We start from the raw sequence: 12,504 nt of genomic DNA, 5'->3' as shown, positions 1-12,504 counted from the left end.
TGGGTTGAGTGTGAGAGTATTTGATGAATGGGTTGAGTGTGAGGGTATTTGATGAATGGGTTGAGTGTGAGAGTATTTGATGAATGGGTTGAGTGTGAGGGTATTTGATGAATGGGTTGAGTGTTCGGGTATTTGATGAATGGGTTGAGTGTGGGAGTATTTGATGAATGGGTTGATTGTGAGAGTATTTGATGAATGGGTTGAGTGTGAGAGTATTTGATGAATGGGTTGAGTGTGCGGGTATTTGATGAATGGGTTGAGTGTGAGAGTATTTGATGAATGGGTTGAGTGTGAGAGTATTTGATGAATGGGTTGAGTGTGAGAGTATTTGATGAATGGGTTGAGTGTGAGGGTATTTGATGAATGGGTTGAGTGTGAGGGTATTTGATGAATGGGTTGAGTGTGAGAGTATTCGATGAATGGGTTGAGTGTGAGAGTATTCGATGAATGGGTTGAGTGTGAGAGTATTTGATGAATGGGTTGAGTGTGAGAGTATTTGATGAATGGGTTGAGTGTGAGGGTATTTGATGAATGGGTTGAGTGTGAGGGTATTTGATGAATGGGTTGAGTGTGAGGGTATTTGATGAATGGGTTGAGTGTGAGAGTATTTGATGAATGGGTTGAGTGTGAGAGTATTTGATGAATGGGTTGAGTGTGAGGGTATTTGATGAATGGGTTGAGTGTGAGGGTATTTGATGAATGGGTTGAGTGTGAGAGTATTTGATGAATGGGTTGAGTGTGAGAGTATTTGATGAATGGGTTGAGTGTGAGAGTATTTGATGAATGGGTTGAGTGTGAGAGTATTTGATGAATGGGTTGAGTGTGAGAGTATTTGATGAATGGGTTGAGTGTGAGAGTATTTGATGAATGGGTTGAGTGTGAGAGTATTTGATGAATGGGTTGAGTGTGCGGGTATTTGATGAATGGGTTGAGTGTGCGGGTATTTGATGAATGGGTTGAGTGTGAGAGTATTTGATGAATGGGTTGAGTGTGAGAGTATTTGATGAATGGGTTGAGTGTGAGAGTATTTGATGAATGGGTTGAGTGTGTGGGTATTTGATGAATGGGTTGAGTGTGAGAGTATTTGATGAATGGGTTGAGTGTGAGAGTATTTGATGAATGGGTTGAGTGTGAGAGTATTTGATGAATGGGTTGAGTGTGAGGGTATTTGATGAATGGGTTGAGTGTGAGGGTATTTGAAGAATGGGTTGAGTGTGAGAGTATTTGATGAATGGGTTGAGTGTGAGGGTATTTGATGAATGGGTTGAGTGTGAGAGTATTCGATGAATGGGTTGAGTGTGAGAGTATTCGATGAATGGGTTGAGTGTGAGAGTATTTGATGAATGGGTTGAGTGTGAGAGTATTTGATAAATGGGTTGAGTGTGAGGGTATTTGATGAATGGGTTGAGTGTGAGGGTATTTGATGAATGGGTTGAGTGTGAGGGTATTTGATGAATGGGTTGAGTGTGAGGGTATTTGATGAATGGGTTGAGTGTGAGAGTATTTGATGAATGGGTTGAGTGTGAGAGTATTTGATGAATGGGTTGAGTGTGAGAGTATTTGATGAATGGGTTGAGTGTGAGGGTATTTGATGAATGGGTTGAGTGTGAGGGTATTTGATGAATGGGTTGAGTGTGAGAGTATTTGATGAATGGGTTGAGTGTGAGAGTATTTGATGAATGGGTTGCGTGTGAGAGTATTTGATGAATGGGTTGAGAGTGAGAGTATTTGATGAATGGGTTGAGTGTGAGGGTATTTGATGAATGGGTTGAGTGTGAGGGTATTTGATGAATGGGTTGAGTGTGAGGATATTTGATGCATGGGTTGAGTGTGAGAGTATTTGATGAATGGGTCGAGTGTGAGACTATTTGATGAATGGGTTGCATGTGAGAGTATTTGATGAATGGGTTGAGAATGAGAGTATTTGATGCATGGGTTGAGTGTGAGAGTATTTGATGAATGGGTTGAGTGTGAGGGTATTTGATGAATGGGTCGAGTGTGAGAGTATTTGATGAATGGGTTGCATGTGAGAGTATTTGATGAATGGGTTGAGAATGAGAGTATTTGATGAATGGGTTGAGTGTGAGGGTATTTGATGAATGGGTTGAGTGTGAGGGTATTTGATGAATGGGTTGAGTGTGAGGGTATTTGATGAATGGGTTGAGTGTGAGGATATTTGATGCATGGGTTGAGTGTGAGAGTATTTGATGAATGGGTCGAGTGTGAGGGTATTTGATGAATGGGTTGAGTGTGAGAGTATTTGATGAATGGGTTGAGAGTGAGAGTATTTGATGAATGGGTTGAGTGTGAGAGTATTTGATGAATGGGTTGAGTGTGAGAGTATTTGATGAATGGGTTGAGTGTGAGGGTATTTGATGAATGGGTTGAGTGTGAGAGTATTTGATGAATGGGTTGAGTGTGAGGGTATTTGATGAATGGGTTGAGTGTGAGGGTATTTGATGAATGGGTTGAGTGTGAGAGTATTTGATGAATGGGTTGAGTGTGAGAGTATTTGATGAATGGGTTGAGTGTGAGGGTATTTGATGAATGGGTTGAGTGTGAGAGTATTTGATGAATGGGTTGAGTGTGAGAGTATTTGATGAATGGGTTGAGTGTGAGAGTATTTGATGAATGGGTTGAGTGTGAGAGTATTTGATGAATGGGTTGAGTGTGAGAGTATTTGATGAATGGGTTGAGTGTGAGAGTATTTGATGAATGGGTTGAGTGTGAGAGTATTTGATGAATGGGTTGAGTGTGAGAGTATTTGATGAATGGGTTGAGAGTGAGAGTATTTGATGAATGGGTTGAGTGTGAGGGTATTTGATGAATGGGTTGAGTGTGAGAGTATTTGATGAATGGGTTGAGTGTGAGAGTATTTGATGAATGGGTTGAGTGTGAGAGTATTTGATGAATGGGTTGAGTGTGAGAGTATTTGATGAATGGGTTGAGTGTGAGAGTATTTGATGAATGGGTTTTGTGTTGAAGTGTAGTCACTGTTGTAATGTCGGAAACGATGCAGCCAATTTACACAGCAAGATCCCACATCAGCAATGTGATAATGACCAAATAATCTCTCTTTTCACGATGTTGGTTAGTGACAGCGGCCTTGGGATCGTTTACGTCCACCTGAGGGGTCATGTAAGGGCCCATCCGAAACACGGAGCACCTCCGACAGTGCAGCACTCCCTCATTTCTGGCACCGGGGGAGTGTGGGCCTGGATTATGGGGCTCGAGTCCTAGAGTATATCCATCTACCTCCGACAGTGCAGCACTCCCTCAGTACTGGGACCGGGGAGTGTGGGCCTGGATTATGGGGCTCGAGTCCTAGAGTATATCCATCTACCTCCGACAGTGCAGCACTCCCTCAGTACTGGGACCGGGGAGTGTGGGCCTGGATTATGGGGCTCGAGTCCTAGAGTATATCCATCTACCTCCGACAGTGCAGCGCTCCCTCAGTACTGGACCGGGTTGTGTGGGCCTGGATTATGGGGCTCGAGTCCTCGAGTATATCCATCTACCTCCGACAGTGCAGCACTCCCTCAGTACTGGACCGGGGAGTGTGGGCTTGGATTATGGGGCTCGAGTCCTCGAGTATATCCATCTACCTCCGACAGTGCAGCACTCCCTCACTACTGGCACCGGGGGAGTGTGGGCCTGGATTATGGGGCTCGAGTCCTAGAGTATATCCATCTACCTCCGACAGTGCAGCGATCCCTCAGTACTGGCACCGGGGAGTGTGGGCCTGGATTATGGGGCTCGAGTCCTAGAGTATATCCATCTACCTCCGACAGTGCAGCACTCCCTCAGTACTGGGATTTGACGGATGGGTTGACTCAGAGGGAAAGGATAATCGGGTGAACTCTGCTCCTGATTTGCGATGCCCCCCGAGGCAAGTTTCTACCCCATGGTTTTTGATCTTCTAGGTGAGGGAACAGGATGAGTTGGATGTCTCAGGCGAGGTTGGAGACAGTTCCCATTCCACTGGGAACCACTGCTCCTGATGGACCAATTATTGTCCCCATATCCGCTCCGTCACCAAGACCGCCTACTTCCCCCTCCGTATCATCGCCCGTCTCCGCCCCCTGCTTCAGCTCATCCACTGCTGAGACCCTCACCCGTGCCCTTTGTCACCTTCAGACTCGACTATTCCAATGCTCTCCTGGCCGGCCTCCCATCGTCCACCCTCCGTAAACTCCAGCTCGTCCAAAACTCCTGCTGCCCCCCCGTATCCTAACTCACACCGAGTCCCGTTCACCCATCACCCCCTGTGCTCACTGGACCGACACTGGTTCCCGGTCCGGGAACGCCTCGATTTTAAAATTCTCATCCTCCTGTTCAAATCCCTCCAAGGCCCTCGTCCCCCCCTCCCTATCTCTGTAACCTCCTCCAGCCCCGACAATTCACATCCTCCTGTTCAAATCCCTCCATGGCCCTCGCCCCCCTCCCTATCTCTGTAACCTCCTCCAGCCCCGACAATTCACATCCTCCTGTTCAAATCCCTCCATGGCCCTCGCCCCCCTCCCTATCTCTGTAACCTCCTACAGCCCCTACAACCCTCCGAGATCTCTGCGCTCCTCCAATTCTGGCCTCTTGCGTATCCCCGATTCCCATCGCTCCACCATTGGCGGCCGTGCCTTCAGCTGCCTGGGCCCTAAGCTCTGGAATTCTCTCCCTCTCTCTCCTCCTTTAAGACGCTCCTTAAAACCTCCCTCTTTGACCGAGCTTTTGGTCACCTGCCCTAATATCTCCTCATGTGTCTCGGGGTCAGATTGTGTTTGATAATCGCTCCTGGGAAGGGCCTTGGGGGACGTTTTACTACGATAAAGGCCCTGTGTAAACGGGGGATGGTGTTTAATTGCTGGTTTGTCTGCCGAGGCAGTGACAGAATCCGGGCCTGCATTCACAGGATATGGACCAACACCCCCTGTCGTAGAATCTCAGCTTCGCAACTCTCCGAGTCCATCCCGGGTTCCTGAAACTCTTCCACTCTGCTCTCTCCACAGTTCTCCAGCTAAGACTACAACACAGGAGGACCCGGGAACAACTGGCTGAACAAGGCATCGTGACACGTAAGCCTGAGACGGAGAGGGGGAGGGAGGGTCAAAGGTCACACTTGGCTGACCAACAACAAAGTTTGGGCGCAGACACATTGAGCAGAGGGTTAGATATAGAGTAAAGCTCCCTCTACACTGTCCCATCAAACACTCCCAGGGCAGGTACAGGGTTAGATACAGAGTAAAGCTCCCTCTACACTGTCCCATCAAACACTCCCAGGGCAGGTACAGGGTTAGATACAGAGTAAAGCTCCCTCTACACTGTCCCATCAAACACTCCCAGGGGCAGGTACAGGGTTAGATACAGAGTAAAGCTCCCTCTACACTGTCCCATCAAACACTCCCAGGGCAGGTACAGGGTTAGATACAGAGTAAAGCTCCCTCTACACTGTCCCATCAAACACTCCCAGGGCAGGTACAGGGTTAGATACAGAGTAAAGCTCCCTCTACACTGTCCCGTCAAACACTCCCAGGGCAGGTATAGGGTTAGATACAGAGTAAAGCTCCCTCCACACTGTCCCATCAAACACTCCCAGGGCAGGTACAGGGTTAGATACAGAGTAAAGCTCCCTCTACACTGTCCCATCAAACACTCCCAGGGCAGGTACAGGGTTAGATACAGAGTAAAGCTCCCTCTACACTGTCCCATCAAACACTCCCAGGGCAGGTACAGGGTTAGATACAGAGTAAAGCTCCCTCTACACTGTCCCATCAAACACTCCCAGGGCAGGTACAGGGTTAGATACAGAGTAAAGCTCCCTCCACACTGTCCCATCACACACTCCCAGGGCAGGTACAGGGTGAGATACAGAGTAAAGCTCCCTCTACACTGTCCCATCAAACACTCCCAGGGCAGGTACAGGGTTAGATACAGAGTAAAGCTCCCTCTACACTGTCCCATCAAACACTCCCAGGGCAGGTACAGGGTTAGATACAGAGTAAAGCTCCCTCTACACTGTCCCATCAAACACTCCCAGGGCAGGTACGGGGTTAGATACAGAGTAAAGCTCCCTCTACACTGTCCCATCAAACACTCCCAGGGCAGGTACAGGGTTAGATACAGAGTAAAGCTCCCTCTACACTGTCCCATCAAACACTCCCAGGGCAGGTACAGGGTTAGATACAGAGTAAAGCTCCCTCGACACTGTCCCATCAAACACTCCCAGGGCAGGTACAGGGTTAGATACAGAGTAAAGCTCCCTCTACACTGTCCCATCAAACACTCCCAGGGCAGGTACAGGGTTAGATACAGAGTAAAGCTCCCTCTACACTGTCCCATCAAACACTCCCGGGGCAGGTACAGGGTTAGATACAGAGTAAAGCTCCCTCTACACTGTCCCATCAAACACTCCCAGGGCAGGTACAGGGTTTGATACAGAGTAAAGCTACCTCTGCACTGTCCCATGATATCTCGAGAACTCACACTCACTGAGAGCTCACACTCACCAAGCGTTCACACCGACCGAGAGCTCACACTCACTCAGCGTTCATACTGACCAAGAGCTCACAACGACCGGGAGCTCACACTCACTGGAACCTCACACTCACCGAGAGCTCACACTCACCAATTCTTCACACCGACCGTGAGCTCAAACTCACTGAGGGTTCACACCGACCGAGAGCTCACACTCATCGAGGTTTCACACTCACTAAGGGATCACACCGACCGTGAGCTCACACTCACCGAGAGCTCACACTCACTGAGAGCTCACACTCACCAAGGGTTCACACCGACCGACCGCTCAGTCATCAAGGGTTCACACTCATCAAGGGTTCACACTCACTAAGGAATCACACTGTCTGAGGACTCACACTCACTGAGGACTCACACTCACCGAGAGCTCACACTCACCGAGGACTCACACTCACCGAGAGCCCCGTGTTTGCCTGGCCCACCTGACTCTCGGCAGATGTGGGGGTTGAGGGTGGAGACAGAGGGAGAGACCGATGCCCACATCTCCCAGCCTGTAAATGGGGGGGAACTCACCGGCTCTCACCGGCTGGCATGAGGCCACCCCTCATCCGCCTTGCGCCACACACCGAGCTGGCACCCGACCGTCGACCAAACCATGACTGGGTTAGTTCTGCCACTTGCAGTGAAGCAGTGGTTTAACCTTTAACCTTTATTCTTTGACCTTTTCCTCTTGGCCAGCACTGAAGGGGCCCTCGGCATTCATCGACCAACAGAGAAGCCTGGAGCGAGCGAAGGTGAGGTATTGGGCCAATGGGGGAAGGGGAGGAGGTGAGGTATTGGGGCAATGGGTGAAGGGGAGAAAGTGAGGCATTGGGCCAATGGGTGAAGGGGAGAAAGTGAGGTATTGGGCCAATGGGGAAGGGAGAAGGTGAGGTATTGGGCCAATGGGGGAGGGGGAGAAGGTGAGGTATTGGGCCAGTGGGGGAAGGGGAGAAGGTGAGGTATTGGGCCAATGGGGTAGGGGGAGCTGAGGTATTGGGCCAATGGGGGAGGGGAAGGTGAGGTATTGGTCCAATGGGGAAGGGGGAGAAGGTGAGGTATTGGGCCAATGGGGGAGGGGGAGGAGGTGAGGTATTGGGCCAATCCCAATGGAGAAGGTGAGGTATTGGGCCAATGGGGAAGGGGGAGAAGGTGAGGTATTGGGCCAATGGGGGAGAGGGAGGAGGTGAGGTATTGGGCCAATGGGGGAGGGGGAGGAGGTGAGGTATTGGGCCAATGGGGGAGGGGGAGGAGGTGAGGTATTGGGCCAATGGGGGAGAGGGAGGAGGTGAGGTATTGGGCCAATGGGGAAGAGGAGAAGGTGAGGTATTGGGCCAATGGGGGAGGGGGAGGAGGTGAGGTATTGGGCCAATGGGGGAGAGGGAGGAGGTGAGGTATTGGTCCAATGGGGAAGAGGGAGGAGGTGAGGTATTGGGCCAATGGGGGAGGGGGAGGAGGTGAGGTATTGGGCCAATGGGGGAGAGGGAGGAGGTGAGGTATTGGGCCAATGGGGAAGGGGGAGAAGGTGAGGTATTGGGCCAATGGGGGAGGGGGAGGAGGTGAGGTATTGGGCCAATGGGGGAGAGGGAGGAGGTGAGGTATTGGTCCAATGGGGGAGGGGGAGGAGGTGAGGTATTGGGCCAATGGGGGAGAGGGAGGAGGTGAGGTATTGGGCCAATGGGGGAGGGGGAGGAGGTGAGGTATTGGGCCAATGGGGGAGAGGGAGGAGGTGAGGTATTGGTCCAATGGGGGAGGGGGAGGAGGTGAGGTATTGGGCCAATGGGGGAGAGGGAGGAGGTGAGGTATTGGGCCAATGGGGGAGGGGGAGGAGGTGAGGTATTGGGCCAATGGGGGAGAGGGAGGAGGTGAGGTATTGGGCCAATGGGGGAGGGGGAGGAGGTGATGTATTGAGCCAATGGGGAAGAGGAGAAGGTGAGGTATTGGGCCAATGGGGGAAGAGGAGAAGCTGAGGCATTGAGCCAATGGGGGAAGGGGAGAAGCTGAGGCATTGGGCCAATGGGGAAGGTGAGGTATTGGGCCAATGGAGGAAGGGGAGAAGCTGAGGCATTGGGCCAATGGGGGAAGGGGAGGAGGTGAGGTATTGGGCCAATGGGGAAGGTGAGGTATTGGGCCAATGGAGGAAGGGGAGAAGCTGAGGCATTGGGCCAATGGGGGAAGGGGAGGAGGTGAGGTATTGGGCCAATGGAGGAAGGGGAGAAGCTGAGACATTGGGCCAATGGGTGAAGGGGAAGCGGCCATTTTGCATCCCAGCACTGCCGATCTGCCATTGCACTCTGGCCTCCATAAATAAAGAAAAAACTTGCATTTCTAGAGGGCCTTTCACCACCTCAGGACCTCCCACAACACTTTACAACCAATGCAGTAACTTTTGAAGTGCGATCACTGTTTGTAATGTAGGAAACACGGCAGCCAAATTGCGCACAGCAAGATTCCACAAACAGCGATGTGATAAATGATTAGATAATTTGTGTTTTTAGTTATATTGGTCGAGGGATAAATATCGGCCCCAGGACACCGGGGAGAACTCCCCCCTGCTCTTCTTCCAATAGTGGCCGTGGGATCTTTTGCACCCACCTGAGAGGGCATTTTCCGGTTGGCAGGCTGTAACTAGTGGGGTACCGCAAGGATCAGTGCTCGAGCCTCAGCTATTTACCATCTATATTAATGACTTAGATGAAGGGACCGAGTGTAATGGATCCAAGTTTGCTGATGATACAAAGCCAGGTGGGAGAGTAAGCTGTGAGGAGGACACAAAGAGTCTGCAAAGGGATATCGACAGGTTAAGTGAGTGGGCAAGAAGGTGGCAGATGGAGTATAATGTGGGGAAATGTGAGGTTATTCACTTTGGTAGGAAGAATAGAAAAACAGAATATTTTTTAAATGGTGAGAAACTATTAAACGTTGGTGTTCAGAGGGATTTGGGTGTCCTCGTACAAGAAACACAAAAAGTTAACATGCAGGTACAGCAGGCAATTAGGAAGGCAAATGGTGTGTTGGCCTTTATTGCAAGGGGGTTGGAGTATAAGAGTAAGGAAGTCTTACTACAATTGTACAGGGCTTTGAGACCACACCTGGAGCACTGTGTACAGTTTTGGTCTCCTGATCTAAGGAAGGATATACTTGCCTTTGAGTCGGTGCAACGAAGGTTCACTAGATTGATTCCTGGGATGAGAGAGTTGTCCTATGAGGAGAGGTTGAGTAGAATGGGCCGATACTCTCTGGAGTTTCGAAGAATGAGAGGTGATCTCATTGAAACATATACGATTCTGAGGGGGCTCGACAGGGTAGATGCCGAGAGGCTGTTTCCCCCTGGCTGGAGAGTCTAGAACTAGGGGGCATGGTCTCAGGATAAGGGGTCGGACATTCAAGACTGAGATGAGGAGGAATTTCTTCACTCAGAGGGTTGTGAATCTTTGGAATTCTCTATTCCAGAGGGCTGTGGACGCTCAGTCGTTGAGGATATTCAAGGCTGAGATCGATGGATTTTTGGACTCTCGGGGGAATCGAGGGATATGGGGATCGGGCGGGAAAGTGGAGTTGAGGTCAAAGATCAGCCATGATCTGATTGAATGGCAGAGCAGGCTCAAGGGGCCGAATGGCCTACTCCTGCTCCTATTTTTTAGTTCTTATGTTCAGACGGGGCCTCAGCTTAACGTCTCATCCGAAATATGGCACCTCCGACAGTGCAGCACTCCCTCAGTACTGGCACCTGGGAGTGTGGGCCTGGATTATGGGGCTCGAGTCCTAGAGTATATCCATCTACCTCCGACAGTGCAGCGCTCCCTCAGTACTGGCACCGGGGAGTGTGGGCCTGGATTATGGGGCTCGAGTCCTAGAGTATATCCATCTACCTCCGACAGTGCAGCACTCCCTCAGTACTGGCACCGGGGAGTGTGGGCCTGGATTATGGGCTCAAGTCTCTGGAGTGGGGGCTCGAACCCTTCTGACTCGGGAGCGAGAGAGTGTGTGCTGCCCACTGAGCCAGGACTGACAATTAGTCAGGGTAGTAACATGGCTAGTGGCACACACTGGACTCATACACTGGCCATACAGGAAGTTATTCATCACTAAGCTATTCGGACTTGGTTGGCATCGCAGCTGTACCCGCAGGTGCCACCAGATGGCGATCAGGAATGGGAGGGGCAGTGAGGGCAACTGTGTAACGCCCCCTACTGTCTGCCTGGCTGAGACCACCCAGAGACAGAGAGTGGGAACTGTCCTAAAGTGTGTGTGGCTTTACAACTCTCTCTCTCCTGCTCTCTCTCGCTCTCTCCCCCCCTCTCTCCCCCTCTATCTCTCCCTCTCTCCCCCTCTATCTCTCCCTCTCTCCCCCTCTATCTCTCCCTCTCTCCCCCTCTATCTCTCCCTCTCTCCCCCTCTATCTCTCCCTCTCTCCCCCTCTATCTCTCCCTCTCTCTCCCTCTCTCTCCCCCTCTCTCCCCCTCTATCTCTCCCTCTCTCCCCCTCTATCTCTCCCTCTCTCCCCCTCTATCTCTCCCTCTCTCCCCCTCTATCTCTCCCTCTCTCCCCCTCTATCTCTCCCTCTCTCCCCCTCTATCTCTCCCTCTCTCCCCCTCTCTCTCCCCCTCTCTCCCCCTCTATCTCTCCCTCTCTCCCCCTCTATCTCTGTCTCTCCCCCTCTATCTCTCTCTCTCCCCCTCTATCTCTCTCTCTCTCCCCGTCTATCTCTCTCTGTCTCCCCCTCTCTCTCCCCCTCTCTCCCCCTCTATCTCTCCCTCTCTCTCCCTCTCTCTCCCCCTCTCTCCCCCTCTATCTCTCCCTCTCTCCCCCTCTATCTCTCCCTCTCTCCCCCTCTATCTCTCCCTCTCTCCCCCTCTATCTCTCCCTCTCTCCCCCTCTATCTCTCCCTCTCTCCCCCTCTATCTCTCCCTCTCTCCCCCTCTCTCTCCCCCTCTCTCCCCCTCTATCTCTCCCTCTCTCCCCCTCTATCTCTGTCTCTCCCCCTCTATCTCTCTCTCTCCCCCTCTATCTCTCTCTCTCTCCCCGTCTATCTCTCTCTGTCTCCCGCTCTCTCTCTCCCCCTCAAAATGTCTCTCTCTCTCTAAGTCTCCCTCTCTCTATTTCTCTCTCCCTCTAACTCTCTCTCCCACTATCTCTCGCTCTCTCTCCCTCTATCTCTCGCTCTGTGTCTCCCTTTCTCTCTCTGTCTCCCTCTCTCTCTCTCCCTCTCCCCGTCTATCTCTCTCTCTCCCCATCTATCTCTCTCTCTCCCCGTCTATCTCTCTCTCTGTCTCTCTCTCTCTCTCTCCCTCTATCTCTCTCACTAAGTTTCCCTCTCTCTCTATCTCTATCTCTCTACCTCTATCTCTCTGTCTCCCTCTCTCTCTCTCCCTCTAACTCTCAGTCTCCCTCTCTCTCTCCCTCTGTGTCTCTCACTCTCTCTCTCTCCCTCTATCTCTCTCTGTGTATCTTTCTCTCCCTCTATCTCTCTCTCTCTCTCCCTCTAACTCTCTCTGTCTCCCTCTCTCCCTCTATCTCTCGCTCTCTCTCCCTCTATCTCTCGCTCTGCCTCCCTCTCTCTCTCTCTGTCTCTCTCTGTCTCTCTCTCTCTCCCTCTCTCTCTCTCTCTCCCTCTATCTCTCTCTGTGTCTCTCACACTCTCTCTCTTTTCAATACCTCCCAGCTTCCTATGGATGAATTCTCTGTGACATCGTCTGTTATTATGACTCCCCCACCTCCCCCCCCCACAAGTCTCCACTCCCTCCCCCACCAATGCACTGCAGCAACTCGCCAAGGCTTCTTCGACAGCACCTCCCAAACCCGCCACCTCTACCACCGAGAAGGACAAGGGCAGCAGGCACATGGGAACAACACCACCTGCACGTTCCCCTCCGAGTCACACACCATCCCGACTTGGGAATATATCGGCCGTTCCTTCATCGTCGCTGGGTCAAAATCCTGGGACCGACCAGCCCCGTGGGAGCACCGTCACCACACGGGACTGCAGCGGTTCAA

The 12,504-nt window shown here is 51.4% G+C and overlaps 1 protein-coding gene across 5 annotated transcripts in view; it reads left to right on the top strand.

Annotated features, from left to right (window-relative positions):
- Nucleotides 1-12,504, top strand: part of LOC137311622 (myocardin-like) — a 75,739-nt gene that overhangs the window by 30,953 nt on the left and 32,282 nt on the right. For 2 of the 5 annotated variants that reach the window (XM_067978722.1, XM_067978721.1), the window contains exons 2-3: nucleotides 5,004-5,069; nucleotides 7,207-7,262. In XM_067978722.1, the coding sequence (XP_067834823.1) occupies nucleotides 5,004-5,069; nucleotides 7,207-7,262 (122 nt within the window). Of the gene's footprint in view, nucleotides 1-5,003; nucleotides 5,070-7,206; nucleotides 7,263-12,504 lie in introns of those variants that run through there. The other 3 variants (XM_067978724.1, XM_067978723.1, XM_067978725.1) reach the window with 2 other exon arrangements.

This window comes from Heptranchias perlo, unplaced genomic scaffold (genome assembly GCF_035084215.1).
Source record: "Heptranchias perlo isolate sHepPer1 unplaced genomic scaffold, sHepPer1.hap1 HAP1_SCAFFOLD_373, whole genome shotgun sequence".
Lineage (NCBI taxonomy): Eukaryota > Metazoa > Chordata > Chondrichthyes > Hexanchiformes > Hexanchidae > Heptranchias > Heptranchias perlo.
Note: the sequence above shows the minus strand (reverse complement) of the source record. Positions and strands in the feature narration are given on the sequence as shown.